At 38.3% G+C, this 22,114-nt stretch overlaps 1 protein-coding gene across 4 annotated transcripts in view; it reads left to right on the forward strand.

Annotated features, from left to right (window-relative positions):
• Positions 1-21,638, forward strand: part of SUCLG2 (succinate-CoA ligase GDP-forming subunit beta) — a 137,554-nt gene extending 115,916 nt beyond the window's left edge. For 2 of the 4 annotated variants that reach the window (XM_064453506.1, XM_064453507.1), the window contains 2 exons: positions 12,042-12,162; positions 19,705-21,638. In XM_064453506.1, coding sequence (XP_064309576.1) covers positions 12,042-12,162; positions 19,705-19,820 — 237 coding nt within the window. In that variant the 3' untranslated portion in view covers positions 19,821-21,638. Of the gene's footprint in view, positions 1-12,041; positions 12,163-16,937; positions 17,120-19,704 lie in introns of those variants that run through there. The other 2 variants (XR_010373297.1, XM_064453508.1) reach the window with 2 other exon arrangements.
• The last annotated feature ends 476 nt before the right edge of the window (positions 21,639-22,114 follow it).

The following is a 22,114-nucleotide window of genomic DNA, read 5'->3' on the forward strand; positions in this document are numbered from 1 at the left end:
GCTGTGATTTACATGCATCTCCTGTTAATTTTAATGTGTATGACTCCCCATGGCTGCCTTGAGCATCTCAACCTTGATTGATCTGAAGTTAAGTTCCTTTATGCTGGCTTATCTGTGATTGTTTTATGCTCACTCCATCTGTTTCTTAATGTAGCTCTATAACTTCTTTCACAGTTCAGATTTGCTGATTATATCACTTTGGGGTTGTGGTTAAAACATTCAACTCTGTTTTTATTACAAGATGCTTTGATAAATTTGTGAAAAGTGGCTGGTAGATCATTATCAAATAATTATTTCTCTGAAGGTGATTCCCTTTTTTAATGCAGAAAATAGGTGAAAAAAGTTGACTGAAAAAGATGATGGTAGATTAAATTATTGGGAGGAGTAAAGTGACATCACTGATTTGTACTTGTCAAAGATTCAGGCCAATTTTTTTTCCCCTTTGTTATAGGGGAAAAAATGTTAAGTTGCATTTTATGGTTTTCCAGGTAGCAAGACAATGCAAGAAGTATATAGAACTACTTTGTCAAGTCCTGCATCATCCCGTTTTGCAATAACACAGTTCTTAGTATCCTATTTGTGGGGATGTTATTACTGGTCATTAATTTTTAAACTGTCACCTTTTTTTAGTTTAGAATACTTTATATAAACCTTGCAAAAGATAAAGATATTATCCATCTTTCAGCAGCCTTGTTCTGAGCTGAATGCCCCTAATACATTAATGCCAAAGGGGCCAGTCGTCAGAAGAGACATTTCTGGAACGAAAGTTCTCACTAACGTTTAGGTGGTAGCAAGTCACAGTGGTTGCCCAGTGCTGGTGCAGACTAGAAAAGAGTCTGAGCTGATGCGTTGTTATCTGCCCCTCATCTCCTTCTGCTAGTGGGGAAATGCTGCAAGCTGAGTTTCGCAAGGTGGGAGGAAAGCGTCCTAATTCTACTTAATGCTGTCTTCCATCTGGGGCTTGGTACGTCCCAGGCAGCTCTTCTCCCTCTGGTTGAGCACCGGTTGCTTAATGAGTAGGCTTGATGAAGCAAGAGGAAGAGGGTATACAGAAGCTATTCTTAAACTTGCTTTCCATGTGTACAGAGTCATAGATATGAATTTCAGTTCCCATCTTCTGACTGGACTTCTATCCTTAAAGGGTAGAAAAGAGCAAGGAATTAATCACATTAAAATGAAAAGAGAAGCATTGTTAAGTGATAACTGCTGAGATCAGACAGTATTGTAATCATGGAAATTGATAAAGGAAAACATCTCAAGCATTAACTATTTTGTGATTTAATTTGGATGGCGGGTGAATAGGTGTAATAAAGAAGTGATGGATATATGTTTTGTTTTAATGGAAGAATGTAACTGCGTTGGGTAAGATTTGGATCTGTCTTGATCAGATCTTCTGTCTCCAATAGTAGCCAAAAGCAGGTTCCTAGAGAAGAACACAAGGAGAGGAAAAGTGTGTGAGGGTACTTTCCTGATGTATTCCCTCTGTTTTCTAGTGATCTTTGATATCATTGTATTTACTAATCTTGGTGACTTTCCTTCCATGAATTTGTTACTGTATATTCTCAACTCATGTAAGCTTTTGACATACACAGTATCCTGTGGCAATATGTTTCACACAATAACTATATGCTCTATTTAAAAATAACAGTAAATGTTAGTTTGGATTTTCACCATCTCTGGCATTACAAGAATTAAGGACTAAGTAATAAAATTACCCGGAGGCAAGTAAAAAATGGTTGCACCCTGTTGCTTTTTCTCTTGCTACTTGCAGTCTTTGCTATATATTCTCTGTCAGCTTTCCTTTTCTAAGGTAGAAAGTCCTAGTTTATTTAATCTTTCTGTATAGAAAGCTTGTTCAGTGTCTCCGTCACTCTTTGTACTTTTCTCAGGTTTACTATTTCTATTTTGATTTACTTCCATGTTAATAGCTGATTTTTATGTGGTAGTAATTTGGAACCTATAAGCATAGTAGTTCAGGTCTTGTTGGCTACAATTGTTACCCTAAAAGAATGGGGTTTAATTATTTGGAGATTTCAGATGCGTATATGCAGTTCAGTACCCATGACAATGCATGTTTATACTTTAATTGAGCTTCTTGAAGTACAAAATTCCTTTTGAAAAGTTTCCATTGTCTCAGTAAGAAAAATAGCGTGACCTAGATAGGAGCTTCTGAGCATTTCATTCTCTTCTGCATGGGGAATACATGTCAGAGATGTTTCTCAGGTGACAAAACAAGAAGATCGCAAGTCTCTCTAGAGCAGAAGAATAACTGTTGTTCATCTCTTTTCTCCCTTGTGATGGGTATGATCACTTAGTATTTTGATACTCTAGATAAATATAGTATTTCTATTTCTAAGGCCATTTCTAAAGAGGGAATAAAGATAGGTTTTGATGACTGTTGGTTTCAGTAAATAAGTCCCTTGCCATGATGGCTTGAAAAGTGGTACTTGGGCCTGTCCCTTACCCAAAACAAAGTGTAGAGCTGAACATATAATGATGGGAAAGAGAAATGACAGATGACTGTGGTGCTCTGAAGTGTTACGGTGTCAGTCTTTAAACATGTGGAGTCTCTCTTAAAATTCCAGCTCACGGTGACTGACTTGCCTTTTTTTTTTATTGTCTTTCTGGGAATTAGCAATATTCATCAGACTCTTTGACTGCTAACTTTGTATATGTGGCCATTCCTTTAGGACCTAATTTTTCTGCATGTGGAAACTGCTTCTGATGCTTCATTTGCAAAGAATTTTCAAGGTTATGTTGCTATTTTTGACCCCTGTTTTTGTTTTAGGGCTTTTTTTTGTTCATAATGTAAGAAAAGTGTAAGTATCAAGCATGTTCACAAAAAAGACATTTTAGTTTTGCACTTGAGATTTTTATGGGCACAATTCTTGCTGTCCAGACTGGGAGCTCTAAAAATTGTCAGACTAGAACAGACCTGACAAAACTTGTTTTGCATTAGTCGTTGCTTTGCAAGCAGCCATTGCCAAATACTTTAGAGAAAGGTGTAGTAATGTTGCCATGAACAAACGTCATTTCAGTAGCTTGCAGGACAAATTAGTTTTTACTGTTTCCAGATAGTGGATGACAGATGTTTGAGAGCACAAGCATGAGGTTTTGATACCTGGTAGACCTGTGGGTAGTCTCATCAGCCATAGATGTGCCTTCTTTCACAGCATGGCTGTATTCACACAAATCTGGCTGCTCCCCACACCACTCCTGTCAGATAGCCTGTTTGGATAGGATCCCATGCGCCTTTCGAAGGCTGCATAGGTATCAGATATGGAGGGACTCCAGAAACAAATACAAAAATGAATGTTTTAAAATAGTTTTAAAGTGACATCTTGAAATATTGTGCTTTGTTTGGAAATTTCACTAGTTGTCTTCAAAAATATTTCATCTCATTATTTCAGATCTTAGTGTGGTTTTAGGTTTTGGCTTGGTTGGTGGCTTTTCTTTTCTTTTTTTCTTCCCTGAATTACGAAGTAACTCTCTGTTTACAGTAAGGCACAGTCTGGATGAACTTACATAAAGTCAAATCAATGGCCAACAGGTAGAGAGAGGGCGCACTTTAAGATGTTTCCAAATTTATAATACATACACTTTGTACTGGCTGTTGAAATAAACATAAAGACTTGAACTAGTCGTCAAACCAACAGTTCTGTAGATATTTGTGATTGTATCATTTAGTAGCATCGGTTTTGGTAATTTGCCAAGTGTCTGTTACACACCGCAACACACCGACCGGTGTAGCTGACTATTTGAACAATTCATCTGGCAGCAGCCCATGCTGTGGATCATGTACTGCACCAGTTCCATTTTTATCACGTATCCATGTTCTCCAGCTGCTCCCTCTGTTGAGGAATATTGCATTTTTTGAGTTCAAATGATTTTAAATCGTTTGGCCTTTTGCCTGTTAACACATCATAAAGGATGATGAAACTGTACACAGATGCACCCCGGGGTACAGCAACTTACTGAAATAACAGGAGCACATGCTACCTGTTGTATCACATCGCTTAAATGATGATTGCATTGCTACGTTATTTTTCAGAAAGCTGATTATTGTTTATCAAAAATCTAATTTGAACTTCAGACACTAAGAACGTTAGAGAAACTGTCCTATATGCCTTTGAGAAATTAATCTGAAGTGCAGAGGCAAAATTTAGCAAATATTGGATCAATTTTAATAGACTGCTATTGTGGAAGAACTACTTGCAGTCATACTACTGTACGAACTAGGAGGGTATCTATAACTTATCGTGCTAATATGGTACAGCCAAATAACATTCATTCCCTATGTACTTAATGACCAGTGCTTACTGCATATGCCTACAGGGGTGGTGGCATGGGCACATCTTGTCTTCGCTGGAATAAAATCCCTTAAATCAGACCTAAATCTACAACTACCTTTGGTTCTGGGTGCACAAAGAGGAAATGAAAAGAAATCTGCCAGTCCTCATTTCATCTCATACCATTAATTTAATGAGCTCTGATCCTGCAATATTTTTCTTGCCAGTGCTACAGAGGAGTAAGACAAGACCGCAGGGCAGAGATAGTCCTAGCGCTCCATTCTGGGAGCTGTCTTTGGTATCAGAGGGCACCTGAGCTCTCCCTGCGACAGAGCCCTGCTTACCTGGGTGTCTTCCTTACCCCGTCAGAGGGCCACAATCTGAATCTGGTCAATTAGCGGAGGATTGTTGCTGAATCATTTTCAAAGCAGCAAAAGTCAGTAAAATTATATCTTGTTCCAGATCCCACATTTGCTCTAAGCAGGAAAGACTGAAGACTGTAGGCTGACTGTTTTAGCACATCAGAAACTGGAGCCACAAAGTTTTGATTTTGCAAAAATGTGGTATCTGGGGCTCTCAGCGCCGCAGCAAAGGAGTCGCATTGCTGAAGGGACTTGCCCCAGTGCTGGGCTGGTACACAGGCCAGATAACTGCCACCTCACCAGCCGTTCAAGGAAAGGGCTTAACATGTAGCAGAAACAGGGCGTTCGCTCTCGGTGAGACTTGCGCTCCTCAGGAACCTCTTCAACAGAGGCCAAAAAATAGCATTGGAGAAAATCCTTAATCTGTTTTTTCCAGCCTGTCAGCCTGTCCCCCCAAACAGAAAATCTTAATTTTCTTTTGGGGATTCTTCAGAGTTCCTTTCCTGTTGTGGCATAAGGGTGCATTACTATTGAATTTTAAACGTTGACCTATTTTAAAAATAGTTTAAAAATTTCAGAATTGCATTGTATCAGTATTTCTTCACCTGACTGCAAGCTTTCTTGCTTTGCTTTTTGTTCATTCAACCTCCTTAAATTTATCACCTTCAGACTTTCAAAATTCCATCCCAAAGAGGCAAAATAGTATTTTTCATCATTTTTATAAAGTAAAATGAGATAGTTTGGCTTTAAGTAGGAAAAATAACCCTGCTCTTTTCTCCAAGGGGATTTTTTTATTCCTTCTCCGCATTGAATTGCACTGTCCTCTAGTGGATATTTTAAGCAATTGTTTTTGTGTTTGTAAATCTCTCATTTGATTCTGATACAGTAGGTTTAATCTTTTTTTTCAAATGAACCATAAATGTTGTCTGATGTAAAAAGCTAGAGGATTAGAGTTATATTTCAAAACTGGATAAGAAAAAGTTACATTTGACCTGTGGTCCAAGTTGTGATAATATAGAGACATTTTAAAATGTTTGTATCTGACTTATCAGTTAGAGCAGAAAGATACAGAGTGAAGATGCAAGTGTATGGCGTCTGTGCTTTATTACATTTTATTACATTGAATTGAGAGTTGGAGATAATCGGCTTCTTTCACATTGAAACAAATCTTGTAAATAGTGAATGAATAATAAAGACCAAAGGAATAATAAGGATTAAGTGTACCTTATTAGATTCAAAGTGAAGAACTATGCATCCCATTTTACCTAGTGATTTGGGTTTTTTCATAGTATTGCCACCTACCTCTTAAAAGGCATAGGGAATAGATCATTGTCTGGGACACAAGAACATGTGACTTGTAAACCAGGTAAACTCAGCCATCTCCAAAAGGTTTGGAAAATGTCCTCACCTCTCCGCCTCGGTGCCTGTGTCTCCAAAACAGATAGCAAGGACCCTCACTTTCTCCTTGTCATGCTGAAGATTTCTTTCTTATTAAAAGTGATGTGGAGCCACTAAAAAGTTGAATGAGAGAATGTTCCTCGCTTACGTGTAGCTAATTCAAAGTAAATTCCTGGGATTCTCTAGTCCTCGTAAAGTTTTGTTCATGTAAGTGTATCTTGCCTTGCATGTCTCTAAACCTCAGCCATTGTTGATGCTTCGCTGTTGGTAAAGGTTCCCACAATCTTCCAGCTCTGTAAGAAAGAAGCTCTTGCTTATCACTATTATAAAGGCCAACTGATCTTTGCGAGGCCAAACTGCAACCTGGATATCTGATTTTAGAAGTGGTGAATAACCTTCTTTTTTAACTGGGATTTCCTGGGAGTGGAGATGCTAAGCATCTCTGAAGATCAGATTGGGAATATAAGCCTTAAGTGACAGTGCTTGTCAAGCTTGCGTATGTTTGCAGTACTGGACATCTGGGTCCAGCCGTAGGTTACAGCCCTTTTACTTTCCCTCCCTGGTCTGGGAATACATCTGCATATTCAGTGCTTGTGTCCCAGCATCCTGCAATGCCAGCTTCTCCACATTCTTTGATATGTTTGAGCGATTTGAGATATCGTCCTTCCACTGGTGTTCATTAGGTTGAAGGAAGAAGGAAAAAAACAAATGCCTGGCAGTATGCTGCTGGCTTGCTTTTCTTATTTATTTTCTGGCAACGTAATTGTTTAGTTTGGTAAAAGAATGTGTTTCTGCAGACTCAAAATTAGACCCCGCTGGTCAGAAGGATTGGGAGACGTGATACATGTTTCATTTAAAAATGCACTATTTAAAAAATGCTAGAAACCTCCACGCAGGATCGTGTTTGCCAGCTGTACCATGCAAACCCACTGTCTTCCATGTAGATGTGACCTGCGGCATCCTGGGGAAGAAATCTTGACAAATATAGTCTGCTTCGTACTGTCTGGGTACATTTTTAGCTGATGAAAGAGTTAGGAGTGGTCAATAAATGAATTCAGTTAGCTCGAAATGTAAAGGTGTTTTTTCAGATTTCAATCAAAGCAAACTGTAAGCAAGTTCTTTGCTAGTGTAGCTTTTAATTTGCCGCAGATGTAGTTTTACTGGCAGTTGCTGAATAGCTTGTTTTCAACTGAAATAAATGGGTTGAGCTTCAGAGCAACAATTTCCAGCAAGGTCAGAGATTATATTGGTGATTTTATAATGATATTTACAGTTCACTGTGTGAGCGTTCACGCATCTGTGTGTGCATATAAGGGAAAAGTTACATATGAAGTTACAAGGCGTGCATCTGACACTGCTAATAACTGCAAAACTGTTGCAAGTCTTTCCTGCTGTTCTCAGATGAGATAATGTGGGGGGTTTGTGTTTGTTTTTTTGAAAGAGCTTCTCATTAAAAAAAAATACATCAGCAGAAGCTTTGATTAAAGGGATCTAAATGCTGCAATTATTATATTTTTGAGCTATCTTTGTGTCAGCCATCCTGAAATATTTTGTTAAAATATGTATTTTAAAGCACGTATTTCTTAAAAAAAAAAAAAACACCAAACGTTCCAGTACACACTGTCAGTAGTATTCAGAAGAGATCTGTGCTGTACAGTCCTGGTCTTGACAATTTGGGGGTTGATTTTCATCGGGCACTTCTCTAGCTGCTTTTCTGGCTTCACATTTTTGTGCATAACTAATATTCATTCTGATCCTGAAAGGCAATAGTTAAAGAAGTGGTTTCACAGCTGGCTTACACATTCCCACCTTATCCCAGTTCCTAACAGCAGGTTGGGGGTTCTTCCTCCCATCAGGGCCAGCGTTCACATGCCTGCAGGGTCAGTTGGATCCAGGAGCGGCTTTGGCATCCGCGTGGCTCAGATGCCAATACAAACACAGGAGAAGAGGGGTTTATGGGCAGGGGGAGGGAGGGGGGAAGCAAGACAGTGTCTGGTGGCTGCCTGTACTTAAATCATCTTAAAATGATTATGAAACCTCAGCCTAAGTTAATTTGCATTCATGTTTGGATTTCTGTTTTATGTGAGTCTCAGAGCTTTACCTTCTATGAAGTATCTGCTGCCATTGTTCAGTGCTACAGCGTGTTACCCTAAGCCTGTTGTAATTGTTCCGTGGTGATAACAAAGGTGGAAAATGAAAGAGGAATAACGACCTGCAAGTGTCAAGTTTTTGTCCTCTCTAATTCTGTGTACAGAGCTTGTGGTGTTGGTGCAGACTCTGAAGGATATCCAGCAGACTGGAGTGCAGCTGCCGCAGACAGCGAGACGTCCTGTGTATAGATTTATAAATGGGCTGTAGGAAAGGTGGAATGCTTTATAGGTGCTGCCTCTGTTAATCCTTAAGTATATGATGATCAGATGTCAGTGTGCATTTTGTTAAGGCTAAGAACATTTTAGAGAGAACAAAAAAATACTCTAAATGCACACAGACTATATCTGTTTTTTAGAGTGCAGACATATATGCTAAAGCTGCTTCTGCTGTATGTAAAATACCCGTAGTCGTGTGGAACCTGGCAGCATTGTGGGTAATGTCGGTGATCCAATACCGTTCCAACAGTAATCTCCTAGCACCAGTACTTCAGTTAGTATACAATCACACTTACTTGGGGTTAGACCTGGCGGATTGCGGGTTGTTACCACTGCTGATGGTGGTGTCTTCATGCTCTTGTGGGTTCCCTTGGTTCTCCAGAGGAGTCCATTATTGGTTGCAAGTACATTTGATAGTGATTTCACGTCTATCAGTTGTTTTAGGGGATGGGAAGAACCTAACCTGTGGATGTACTGCTATCTTTAGTTTCCTTAATAATGTTGCTGAAATACAAAATAATTTTATAAGGCATGTTGTTGAGTAAAAATGGTTATTAGAATAATAATAATGCTATCAAGTAACCTGTCCTGTATTAGACAGTTTGTCCTCTCCTTAATATATCTGATAGTCCATATGCATCAGATACTGAGCATGTTAGTATGTAATGGTTCTGGTATACAATGGGAGGTTTATTTTTCTTGTAGACTTAAATAATACAGAGTTTGTGCATTCTCTGAGCACATGAAATACTGAAAACCTTTTCATCCATGTACTGGGTCTGAATGTTAAAGTTCTTTCAGCTGGAAATGCAAGATCTAGTCAGGCTACAGAAGCATATATAAACAATGTTCACAAATTTCAGTGGAGTTAAAGTGAATCTCTGCATCATTTGGACTGGTCTTTTGGCTCATTCGGAAGATTACAATAAAACCCAAGATTGAATTCTCTACCTGATTCAGTTTCTTATTGATTGAGTCTTTTTAGACTCCTCTCTAATTTAACAGTGTATTTTTATTAAAGCCAAGCATACAAACATCAATTATCCAAGCTGCATCTAATTTCCTTCAACATTGGGTTTTTTTTTTTCCTTTTGCTGCCAATGGATTAGAAGACCTGATTAGAATTCAGCTTGAAAGCTGAAAAGCAGATCCTTAAATGAGAATGTCTGCATTAGGAATTAAAATATCTGTACTGGGCACAAAAATCCTCCTCCTTTTCTCTAATAATGTAAACACACTTGGGTAAGTTGATCTGTCACATGCCTGGTGCAATGTCCCTGAATTAGGAGCCTGTATTAGAAGGGGCGGAACAGTGTCTCTGTGGCTTGTCCTGCTGACAGAATACATCACTAGTGTATTTTAACATCAAAGTGCTTTGCATAGATACCTCTCTACTCTATGGGTTAATGTGATAAGAGTTTGAAGGGCTCGATTTTTTTTTCATGTGTTCTTATCTCCTAACACCAAGAATGTTTGCCTGTGCACAAGCAGTAGGAGCAAGGCAGAGGAGGGGCCTTCTAAGGTTTCGCTGTTGGTAGATTCTACGAAATTAAGGATTTTATAGCAACACAAAGGTGAAATAAATAACTGCAATGGCATCACCAACTTCATACCCAGAAAACCCTTGACTAGTAAATGCATGCATTTTACATGACATTAAAGTGTTGGCCCATGTCTGAACTATAAGAAAGAGTTATAAAATCAATTAAATTGTATGTTTTGATTTAACTGTATTATTAATTTCCTTCTGATACCTAGTGTGCTCTGACTGTGAGGAGGAAGCCAAGTTATGAGCCATATGCAGGCTGTTACTGTGAAGGCTCTATGAACTGGAGCAGTTGGTGTCATGTGTACCAAATCATCATACCTAATTTCAGAGGGAGAGATGTGGATATCAGGATTTTTAAGGGAGTTTATTATTAATTATTGTTCCACTTATATATAGGATTAGAGATGTTTTGTGCTTGGAAATGCACGCAAGAAGAATTCTATTTATAGTATTGGGATGCCCAGAAGAGTGAGCAAATCTTAATTGGATGTCCCCACTCCAAACAGTAAGAGAAAAGTAGCGGGGGCAGGCAGCATCCTAGCACATCAGCAGTGGAAAACTAGATGAAAGAATGGGTGTCTAATAAGCTTAAGAGGAGAAAATGACGCTGTGTCCCCTATGGTCAGATGGGAACTGTTCTGGCCACTTTTGGGCGGCACCATGAGAAGTCCTGGAGCTGGGAGCAGCAGCAGGCGGTGAGAAAGATGTCAGCAAGGTAGTCCCATTGCCGCCTTCATTTTATGACTATTCTGCAAACGCTGGAGTTCTATAGCACAATGTAAATGCAGTGTATGTTTACAGTAAGGGATGCTTTTGCAGCCCAAGGTACTGCTGGATATTTGTGAGCTGATTTCATGTGGGAAGCAAAGTATTCGCTGAGATTTTTTTCTTTTTATTGCTGCGTTGTGGGTGGCAGTATTACTAGCAGTGGTGAGCTCTCAATCTGTGTGTGTGACTGCACATCTCAGGAGTTAATTGTCATGTTTTGTCTGCAGAGAAATATTAAACCTGATTGTGCAGAGCTATAAACCTGCGTGACTGCGGGAAATTTTCTTGGTGCTGGTATGAATCTGGCTACCTGGAGGTGGGCAAAGTGAATCTGTTCATCCTGTGCAATGAGTTAAGCATAATTGTGGTTGACATCGTGCACAAGTGAAATCCAGTGATATTTCATTCCTTCAAACCTAATCCCCTCTTTATCTCGTCTTCTTTTGAGTAAACATGATTCTGGCAAAGCTTGTTTGTGACACCCAGTGAAGGTTATTGCAAAGTACCCCAAATGTTGTGGGCTAGCCCCGCTATGGAATGAGAAACAACATAGCTGCATCCGTATCATGTCCCTCTTAATAAGCCATGGTGGGAAGCTTGGTATATGAACTTGGGTTCCATATTATGCTACCTTACCAAGTGGAAAGAAACCATATTAATATCTTGTATGTATTAATGTCTTGTATGTTGTGAAAGGGAATTTAATTGTGAATTGGGTGCAGGAATTTCAGTTTCCAGAAACTTGATGGATAGCAGGTTTTTGAGGTTATCAGTTAATCTGTTGTAATGAATGTTCTCCATTATGTGCCTTTTCCTCTGTACTGCTTATGATAAAGTACGTACCCAGACTGTTTTGTGAAGTGTCCATTCATGTTTCACATGTTTTGTGAAGTGTCCATGTCATTGCATGTGCATCCACTCATTCATACACTGTTTTGTGAGCTCCAACCTCTGATGATTATCCAATACATTAAAAGAATCCAAAATATAGGTTGTTTAATCTCTTCTTATTTATACTTATGAGTAGAATTTCCCCTTTCCTATGTTACAAAGTGTTTATGGTATTAATTACGATGCCAGTGTAGACCAAGGCAATTAATCACTGCTACACACTATGGAAACAATAGACTCAGAATCAAGTTCTCCAGGTACAGAGGTGAGGCTTGTACCTTCCATAAATGAGAACCTGCCTGACAGGGGAAGTTGTACCCTAGTTTGGATCTTTTGCCTGTGTTTATTTCAAAAACAAAGCCAAAACAAAACACAAATAAAAACACCCTCTATTTCCTACTCTGTTTCTTTCCTACAGGTCGAAGCAATACTTGTAAACATTTTTGGTGGGATCGTGAACTGCGCCACTATAGCCAATGGTATTACCAAAGCTTGCCGAGAGCTTGAGCTGAAAGTACCTCTGGTGGTCAGACTGGAAGGTGAGTGCTAATGGTTTCATGCAAAAATCATCCCTCAGATGTGCAGTAATCTACTATGGCTTTCTCCAGTCTCTAAGCTCTAAACAGGTTAGTCCCACACAATGAGAATATGTCCAATTCTTCATCCGTAGCATGACTTGAGGTCAGTAAACTCTTTCCTTCCATAGTTCTGTATTCCTGGTACCTGGTAATCTTGAAGCAATGAAATTTTGCAATGAAAGCATTATGGTTTTTGCTTGTTACATTTGCATTGCAAATAGAAATTACTTTGATGCAAATTTCTGTTTACTGGAAGGTATTTCTTTTTCAAATTATTTTTTTTACTGAATGCAATTCCATTATTGCTAAACCTGTAGCAGCATACAGTTTTCTTAAATTTACTCCAGTATCATAATTAAAAGAAAGATGTTATAAGCAGTATTTGTGTGAGGGAGATCGCTGTAACGTGTTCTTCTGCTTGAATATCCAATCCCACTAAAATCCATTAAAAACCAGAAGATTTGGTAATGGTAAGGCTTTTTTATTTCTTAGTACATCCAGCATTGTTAAACTGGAAATAAAAAAAGGTAATAGAGAGGTAAGGAAGAGCGCTTTTTGGCAGTTACTGGCTTTAATATAAAGGCAGTGGATATGGAGCTCTGTCTCTAATTTCTGAGAAGGACCCTGAAGGATGAAGGGAAATTCTTCTGCCATTGAATGAAAAAGTGCTTTGATTGAAATCAGCACACTGGGAAACTTCAAACATTTCTTTTTTGCTGAATAGGTTTGGAAAGTAGAGGGTTTTCTGGTGGTTTTGTTTGTTTGTTTAAGGCCTGTTCCTCAAAAAATTCAATATTCACATTTGGGTGTGCGTGAAGAGCATAAAATGTCCTGTCACTCAGCATTGGTGGTGAAAGGAGGAAATGCATCCCTCTGTGTACCTGAGATACAAAACAATAAGGTGGTTTTTAACACTATGATAGAGGGGGAGGAAGAAAGTTCTGAACACACCAGACTTTTGCTTTTTCAAAAACCAAAGTCACCAGGACCCATGAAGATGCAGGTTACCTATGAAGCCCTTTGGTTAGAGGGGTACTTGTTTTGCCTTTCATGAGAAAGCAGCGTTTTCCCATCCCTCATTCTCGCGCTGTGTTACACGACACGTAGTTCTCGTCAGGGGAGACCACAGCCTGTGACATGTAATTTTGTCCTGTAAAAGTTCTGCTGTGCATTTCACTGCAGGGTTTCAGCACTTTTCCGAGTGTGCTCTTCATTTCACATGGGTAGACCTTTGCTGTGGTAAGAACAGGAAAATTTAAATACTTTAAAATTAATTTTAGAAACAAATTGTGAACATTTTCTTCGGATGATGCAGCACCACTAAACACCTTAAGAGGGTAAGTAGATAGCTTAATATGGATGAAGGAGAGACTGATGGATGCTAGTTAGAAGCAGGAAAGTTTGATAATATAAAATTTCATTGTTTATTAGCTCTAGCAAATGTTATTTAGCTTTTTGTCATAGCAAAAAACTTTTCCTGTCCATCATAGCTGGGAAGAAGCTTATCTGTCAGACCTGCAAGACTTCTCACCTATTGCAGCTGTTATTTTTTAAGCGAAGCTATTGGAAAAGCCATTAGTTTTCCGTACAAACAAGGTAGTCGCAAGTTGTTTCTATTGCAATATTTGAAACGGGTGTAAGAGAAGTAAGAAAATCAGCTTGCTCATTTTAAACTGCAATCTGCCAGGTCTGCCGCTGGGTTCTCTTGACCTTTCTCCAGTACTTTCAATAATTCCATGATTGTACACGAGTAAGGGTGGTTTGTTTTTTTTTTAATTAACATGACTTCTGGGAGATTTTTAACATGACTTTAACATGATTTCTGGGAGATTGCAGGAGGCAAAGCAGTCCCTAGGCTGACTGAGGAGAGTCCTGGTGCTACTGCACTGTGGAGTTTGTCTGGAGGAGAAGGTGTGGAGCAGGAGTGCTTCTGCCTGGGGCTTGGACAGAGCCCTGCAGAGGTGACTGCGTGGTGCTGGTTCCTCTTGTACCTGTGACCTCTGAGAGTTGCGTGCTCCTCTGTCCACAGAGGCCGAAGCTAAATCTTCAGAATGTCTAACAGATTTTAAGGCAAACATCTTTTCTTGGTCATCTTCCCATGACTGCCTGCTCTTTACTAGGTTTGTGATAATGCTTCTCCTAGACTAGTTGCTGACTCCAGGGATGGCAATACCATGCTTTCTTTAGGAAACTCTGTCCCGGTATAATACAGCAAATGCTTCCTTTTGCATAATATTTATCTCGAAAGTTTTTTAATTCCTTCTCTTATTCCTAGTGTTACCCATCAATTAATCCTAAACGAAGAGCTATGATGTTTACTGCCTTTAGATGTTGTACTTGGAAACTGTTAGCTTGTAACCCCTGCTTTCTCTGCCTCCTTAATCACCCAACCAAACGCTGGCTCTCTCTCTCTCTGGTTCTTTTAATCTTTCCTCAGAAATCAGTCCCTGTGGATCCTTAATCATCTTCATTGTTCTTCTTTGAACTCATACCGGGTTATCCAAATATATAAGGATTTTGAATTAATAATGAGTACCGTGGAATTAATAAGGCTACCCAGGACTCTTTAAAACATCACCAATAACATTTTAAACTTGAAAAGGAGAAAAAGGGATGCGCACTTTTTTGGATTTCCATTTCGAACATTTTTCCAACAGAAGGTTCATGATTTATTCCAATAAATCTCACAGATTTGTGACCTGCACTTTAAAGACCCTTTGCCTGCATGCACTGTATTACAAATGTCTCAATGACTAGAGTTTTAATCAGTCAAATCTGTCTTGATTTAGCAGTATTCTGTGGACAAATCTTTGTTCTCAGTTGTATAATAATTACAAGCTGTTTTACCAGTGGATAAAGAAAGGATTACTCTCCTCTTTGAAAATGGTAACTTTATAATTACACATATTTACTTGCCTTATCAGTAAAGAACTCACCAGCTGAGGCATGGGATTATTGTTGTTTAAAAAGCTCATGGACAACTGGAAAAATCACATATTCCAAATTTTATCTTTTACAGATGGAGAAAACTAACTTCTTCTGGTTTTATGCAGCATTTAAAGTGTAATGTACTTCAGTTAAGTTTTGTGAAAACTAACTAGGAGCGCTGAATGGATGCCAGACATTGTTTCTCATTTGTGTAGCTCAGAGTTAGATGAAAAGAGGAAAGAATAAAAAAGAATTGTGAATTAGATGTCCTCTTCCTAAGCTAGAAATTTTGCATTCTCTCTTTTGCAACAAGTTAATTCTCTGCTTCTGTGGTCATAGGACAAGGAGAATTGGGAGGAATTAGAACTACTTGATATGTTGAAATGCAGCTAGAAGCAAGTTGGCTTTTATTCAAATGTCTGAATCCAAATTTCCTACTACATTTTCAGCCATGTGATTTGTGATCTTCTATGTTATTTAGAATCTAATGTTTTTTTTTAATATATTAAGAAATCTTTTACACACAAATGAAATTTTGCTACAATTTGTATATCTTGCTCAAAAAATATGGTTTAGTGTGTACGCCTGTGATTTTCAGTATCCCAAATTGCCTACAGGGTATTGCAAAGTCACATTTAGAACTTTATTCGTATCAACCTTTTCAGACATCTTGGGTTTAAACATTTAGCACAAATTTAAATGTGCTTGAGTCTTTCCCAGTTTGGGTGTAACCATGGGGTGCGTGAAAAGGTTGAAATATTCTTTGGGAAAAGTTAAGATAGAAAAGGGCAAATGGGGTGGACCAAATACAAAGGCAAATGTCTCTTGTGAGACAATTTTTAAAGTGAAAGTTAGTTTATTCTTGACCGCAGAGCCAACGGCTACAAGATGTGTGAGCCACCCAAACTTCATAGGTTCCTTAGCTAGAGATCATTACTTAAGGCTCATCACTAGTCAAATGTCAAATCAGATGTTGACTGAAGTTTAGCTAGTGATGAACCTTGTCTCTTATTCTCCAGTATCTCTGTCTTTGAGACCTGAGAGGCTATGAGTTTCCAGCTTGTGGGCTAGCAGAAGTGGCATAACCTGGATCCATGTGGGGGGCAGGGCAGGGAATTTGCCTTTTGACACGCTCATCAATGTAGCATATCAAAGCTGAACCACTACTATTGATAATGTAGAGTGGTCACAATATGTTCACGTCAATAATATTGCAGATGTACTGCATATAGTGAAATATTTTATCATAGCAAAATGGTTTGAGTAGATCAGATTATTTTTTATGGTAGTCTTTTCTTAGGGTGTATCAAATATATATAACTGTGTCTTCTCCCCTTTTATCTTATTTACCTGAAAAGCTAGGAAAGGCATTGCAGAGTCTTGCATCCTCTCAGCCATCAGCATTAAAGAGTGGCAATTTAGCCTGTTCCTAATGGTTTTATGACAGTGCAAGTGAATAAATGAACTTTTATCAAAATCCTGTTGGAGTATGGTTGGGGATGTTTTATTTGTTTTTGTTCAACCTGTTGACTCCTCTTGACTCGTTTGTAACACTGTGTGTTGGTATAATCTTAAAATTTATAGAAAAGTGCTTAGATAGAATATTTATTACTATGATTTTTAGGTAATGAGTTGAATAGATTCACTTTGCTAGTGAAAGCAGAGATTTCAAGGCAATAGAACTGTAAATGTGAGTGATTGCATGTACAGAGAGGTTGTTTCAGAACCCGAGTTTCAGAAGGAGGATATTTAGATTAAAAAGCCTGAAAGTATCTGCTGATAAAATTACATCTTTCCTGGTTTTCCAGAGTGTCATTGACAGTAATATGTGTCAGAAGGAAAAAACTCTTTTCTCATCTGAAAGCCGTTCTTTTAATGAAGGTCAAGTTTAAAAAACAAAAAAGGGAAAAAAAAATCCCCCAGCAGCAACAACAAAAGCCCTATTGCCTTCAGTCCTATGAATTTTCACCATTTCCCGGTGGCTACAGGGTAGGTGAAGGGCAGGTTATTTTGATAGCCTGCGTGTGGGATTCTGTTTACAGTTCTCTGACACCATCCAGTGGCAGGAGGTTAATGTTCGAATAGTGGGATTATTTATTTGTTTATTTTAATGTCTGCTGCAGTAAGGTGATACCCTTTGTAGATTCTTAAATGTTTCCAGTGTTTTCCAAACGTTTAATTTTAAAACCCTTACCTCTGCTTTCAGCAGGATCTCATTATAATTTCTTTATTCTCCATGTATCTAAAATACTTACCACAATGGGATAAAAAGCTATCATTAACAGAAGAAAATTACAGCAAAGGAAATGCTTGCCGAAAAATATGTTTACTTGTATGGCCTGCCTATAAAACAGTATTTTATTTAATAAATACAAAGTGTACCCTTACTCTTTTGACTGCAGTGAGATTTTTTCCAGCTTTTCATATTTTCATTTGTCTGCATAAACTCCCCCTTCCCTTCTTAGTGGACTGTGTTTTGTATTGATTTTGTAATGCATGTTAGACAAGCGGTGTGTAGAGCAATCAATGCAGTGGAGAACAGATCCAATGTATTGTTCCCACTCTGACCTGTTAGTAAATTAATATTGGCCACTTAGTGAAGAGCACAAGTTAGTTTTAAATACGTGGCTATCACACGCAACAGAGTATTTTTCTCTGTGGGAAATTTTCCAGGAAAATTTTTCCCTCTTTCCATTTTTTTTGCTCCTCACAACACTTTGTCTTGTAGATTCCTATTTGAGAGATCGGTACAATCTGGACTCTTCTAAATGTTTATCACACTTGTATCTAAATACTAGATAAAACCTTCAAGACTTGATGGGAATTGCTGTACAAATGTGAGGAACTTAACAGAGAAGGGAACCTTCGTAATGTCTTCTGACTTCCCTGTACGGTTCTCTACTGGCAATTAGCAGCTTCCACATTATGTTAGATAGGATGGTTAAAAAAAAAAAAAAAAAAAAAAAAAAAAACACCACAAAAAAAAAAAATTCAATAATTATGCTCTTTTTTGCCCATAATATTTTTTTCTGTAGGAAAAGTCCTGCACAGTTCTGGATGTTACTATGCAACCAAATCGCCCTTCTGTCAGAGATTTCAGATGTCTTTGACCTTCCTACACAAGTCCCACGGTGTGTCCTCTGCATATCGATGGGAAGCATGACCTCTTCTGCCAGTGCTTTTAAACAGCTAGCAGATGGGGTCCCACACTCCTCTCCCGGACACCTGCCTCTCCTATCACAAAGTGCTGGGGCCTGCTGCGACAGAGATGTCTTTGGCCTCTTTCAGTGCCAGGAGTGGGAATCCTGACTTGAGCACGCTGATGAAAACAGACTTCTGAATTTCTCTAGTTGTGCTGTACAATTTCAGACATCTTGTAAAGCCTGAGAAACCCCAAATCCCCCTTTAAAATGAGTATTCTTTTGCTCAAGGAGAGTATGCTCCTCGCTCGGTTAATAATTAAGAGTATAATTAGTGTATAGCTCCAAATATAATTAAAATTCATTTTGCTAGGTCTAGGAATTACAAAGTAATTAAGCATTTTGACATGGAAAATAACAAGGAACTTGATGTGGAGAAGAGGGCTAGAAATGATCCTGAAGAGGATCAGCTCAGGGTCTTGTGCTGGTGACTAGCGGTGTGATCCCGAAGTGTGGATTCCCCTTCCTCAGTAGGATATCTGACTCCAAGTTCTTCTGCGGTGCAGAGAGCCTCCGTGATCAAAGCTTTGGAGAATTCACATTTTCTGTTTGTCTTGTTTTCCATCAGGAACAAGCTGGAGTGAATGGGAAGATGGCCCACTTCTCTCTTATACAAGTGAACAGTGTGAAAAACATGCTTTCCTGAAATATCTTTTGTTTAAATTTTTTTTTTCCTTTGCTGTGCAGGTAGTCTGACTAAATTTGAGCTCTTTATGTACCAAATGGAGCACTTGTACTGTACGGCTGTACAGTCTCCTTCAATATGGAACAATATAGTGGAGCAGCAGAGGAGGGAATGGTGTTATGTTTAATACCTCAGTGCTCTCGGTGTTCCCCTTTTTTAGCACAAATGCAAAAAAAAAAAAAAAAGCTATTCAATAGCAACTCAAAACCACTGAGATTTTCAGTATTACCCAAATCTTTGTCTTCCAACAGCCCATTTTGCAGCTTTCAGTTAACATGGGTGAATTTTAGTTATAGTTGATTGATTCACTGACTGCTGATTAGCTGTAGCTGATTTTGTTGCGAATAAATGCATTAAATCTTCCGAATGTCGTAAAGGCCCGATACGTGATCCATTATCCACTGCACTTGCTGGATGTCCCGACTGACTTTGGGAGATGTTGGATTGACCCTCTGATCTTCACAAAACCCCTCTTGTGGATGCAAGTGCTATTATTAGATTGCATTGTCTGTCAAAATTGTCATTGAAATGAAGAGTTCCTTCTCAGCTCAGTGTAAGCCACTCACTGAATCTGTTGTTAAACTGAAAGAATGTGGAGTTTGAAGCGTTAACTGCTTTTATAGAGATTTAATAGAAGATTCTCGTAATCATTAATATTAATTACTAATTATAGTCAGTGTTCTTTTTTAGGAACAAATGTTCATGAAGCCCAGCGTATTCTGAATGAAAGTGGACTCCCCATCACGTCTGCAAATGACCTTGAGGATGCAGCGAAGAAGGCAGTGGCTAGTGTCACCAAACAATAACAACCTGAAGATTATTCTCATGGCAACTGTGTGTGTTTCACAAGACATCATTCCTTTTGTTATTTCGGAGAGCATTAGTGGAGTTTTTCTACACAGTCATCAGTCTTGGTGGACTTGATTTCTAATTCATGGCAAACTCAGAAATTTTGCAGCTATTTTCTTGAAAAGTTTGTATGTTTTAATCTAATTTTTGGTAATTTTGTTTTTCAGAATTGTAGTAATACGATACTTCATAAAAGCCTTTTTCTGCTTTCCTCCCAAAATCGTCACCGATAAATTCATTATGAGATATGATAATTAATAATTTACTTCTATCAACAGGATTGTTCTTTAATCAAACGCGTGTAGTTCACCTATTTCACAGTATTTTCATTCAGTTATTTTTATGCTGTAAAGAATCAGCAAACTAATAATGGGTTTATATTTTTATGGATTTTCACAATAATGTAAAAAATTGTGCTTACAAGATCTTTTTATTCAAATGAATAATGTTTATTTTCTTTTTTAGAAATCACACATATTGCCTTAAGATTATTTTCTTTTGTAGATGCCAAAGCATACCTCACAATAGGAAAAGGGATTGAATAGTTGGTAGCGAAAGGACCTCCCATGCTTACACTGTGCCTATAAGCCGGCGAAATGTGATTCATTTTATTTTCTAGTTTTTGGGAATGAGGTGCGGTATTTCTAGGTGTAACAGTGCCGTACGGAGAGCTCGCGGAGGGTGTGCCTGACGGTAAGAAAATGGCTGCTCACTTTCTAAAATAACCTCTTTCACAAGTACGTCACTGCTGTGAGGTTTTAAAATAAGATGAGAACCTGAAGCAGTTTTCTGTCAGGAGGGTGGAGTATTCTTCAAGTGATTAAACTTCCAAAAACCATTTCTGATTTATTGGGAATAAAACACAAATGAACTTTTCTATTTTTAAAGTATTTCATTTCTCAGGCAGCAGTAAAAATATGTAAAAGAAAATAAGTTTCAGTACTCAGATATTGACCAAGATTTATTTTGATTACGTATGCTTTTGTAGCAGTCAAACTTCAAGCTGTTAGTTACACAAATCATCCATTCGGGGAGCAGAAGACAATACCAAATGGCTTGTGTAACTAAAGAACTCGGTACAAATCTCACTCAGCCCAGGAATTACATGCTGAAAATCATCAATAAATTTTAACAGTGAACGAATGAGTGGATATTATGATCTGGTGTTAAATGGGCAGAGAGGTAAAAATTTGTCTAATAAATTCTTAATTGTGATTTTTGAGCGGCTCTAATCAATACTGCGTTCTACTTAGAAAAATGTAAATAAATTTTTCTTGACATTTCCATTAAAACTGTTACATTCAAAAGAATTTATCTGCACTAATCTCTGGCTCTTGACACAAACAGTATAGATAGGTTGCTATCATCAATTACTGCAGGTTTTTTCTTCTCCATTCCTTTCTCTACGTCTTGCTCAAGGAAAAAATGTATGACCATTAGAATAGCAATAAATATGCCACTAGGTATGTACTTATTGACTGAACGAAGGAGAAGGGTATCGTTAGCCCTTCTCGCGAAGGTGCATAGAAGCACACTGCTTTGAAGGAAGAAATGTTTACCTCACCACAATAAATAAAAATGTCACACTCTATTTTATATATTTTGATACTGGAAATAGGAGCATTCTGTGGAAGAACTGTTTATGCAATGTTGTCGCACACTGCGTGTCTAACTGCTGGTCTCGAAACCATTCGTTGTGTGTGTACGTGATGAGTATGCTGCAAAGATTAACACTGTGTACACCGTTTTGTCAAATAAATGTAAAACTGAACCCATTTAATGACTTTGTCCTTTCTGTGAAGTAGACATTTATTTAATTAGTCTGTGGTATTCTTTGTTCTTCCTTCAGCATTTTGTTCCAGGTGGGTGAAATCAAGTGCACAGAAATTCAGTTTCAATTGGGTAATGCTGGTGTACGCTTATGTAAGGGCTTTTTATCTAGAAAAATGAAATCTTTTTACCTCTATATATGTCTTTTCTTATATGTAGGCTGATGGCCGATACATAGAAGTTTTATTCCTCTTATGCCATATGCAGAATAGAACGGTGTGATTTTTAATTTTCAGACGTCATATGGAAAATTTCATAAGCTCTGGGTTTGTATTTCTGAACGTTTGCGTCTCACTTGTGCCAAGGCATTGTTCGCTCTGTAACCAGCAGCTCGCTTGCTGTGTTCAGCTTCCGTGGTGTGGCGGCGTGGGCTGGGCTGGTTTTGTTTGCGTGGGTCGTTTCTCTGTGCATGGAAATGTGT

The sequence above is a fragment of the Phalacrocorax carbo genome, chromosome 6 (assembly GCF_963921805.1).
Source record: "Phalacrocorax carbo chromosome 6, bPhaCar2.1, whole genome shotgun sequence".
NCBI lineage: Eukaryota > Metazoa > Chordata > Aves > Suliformes > Phalacrocoracidae > Phalacrocorax > Phalacrocorax carbo.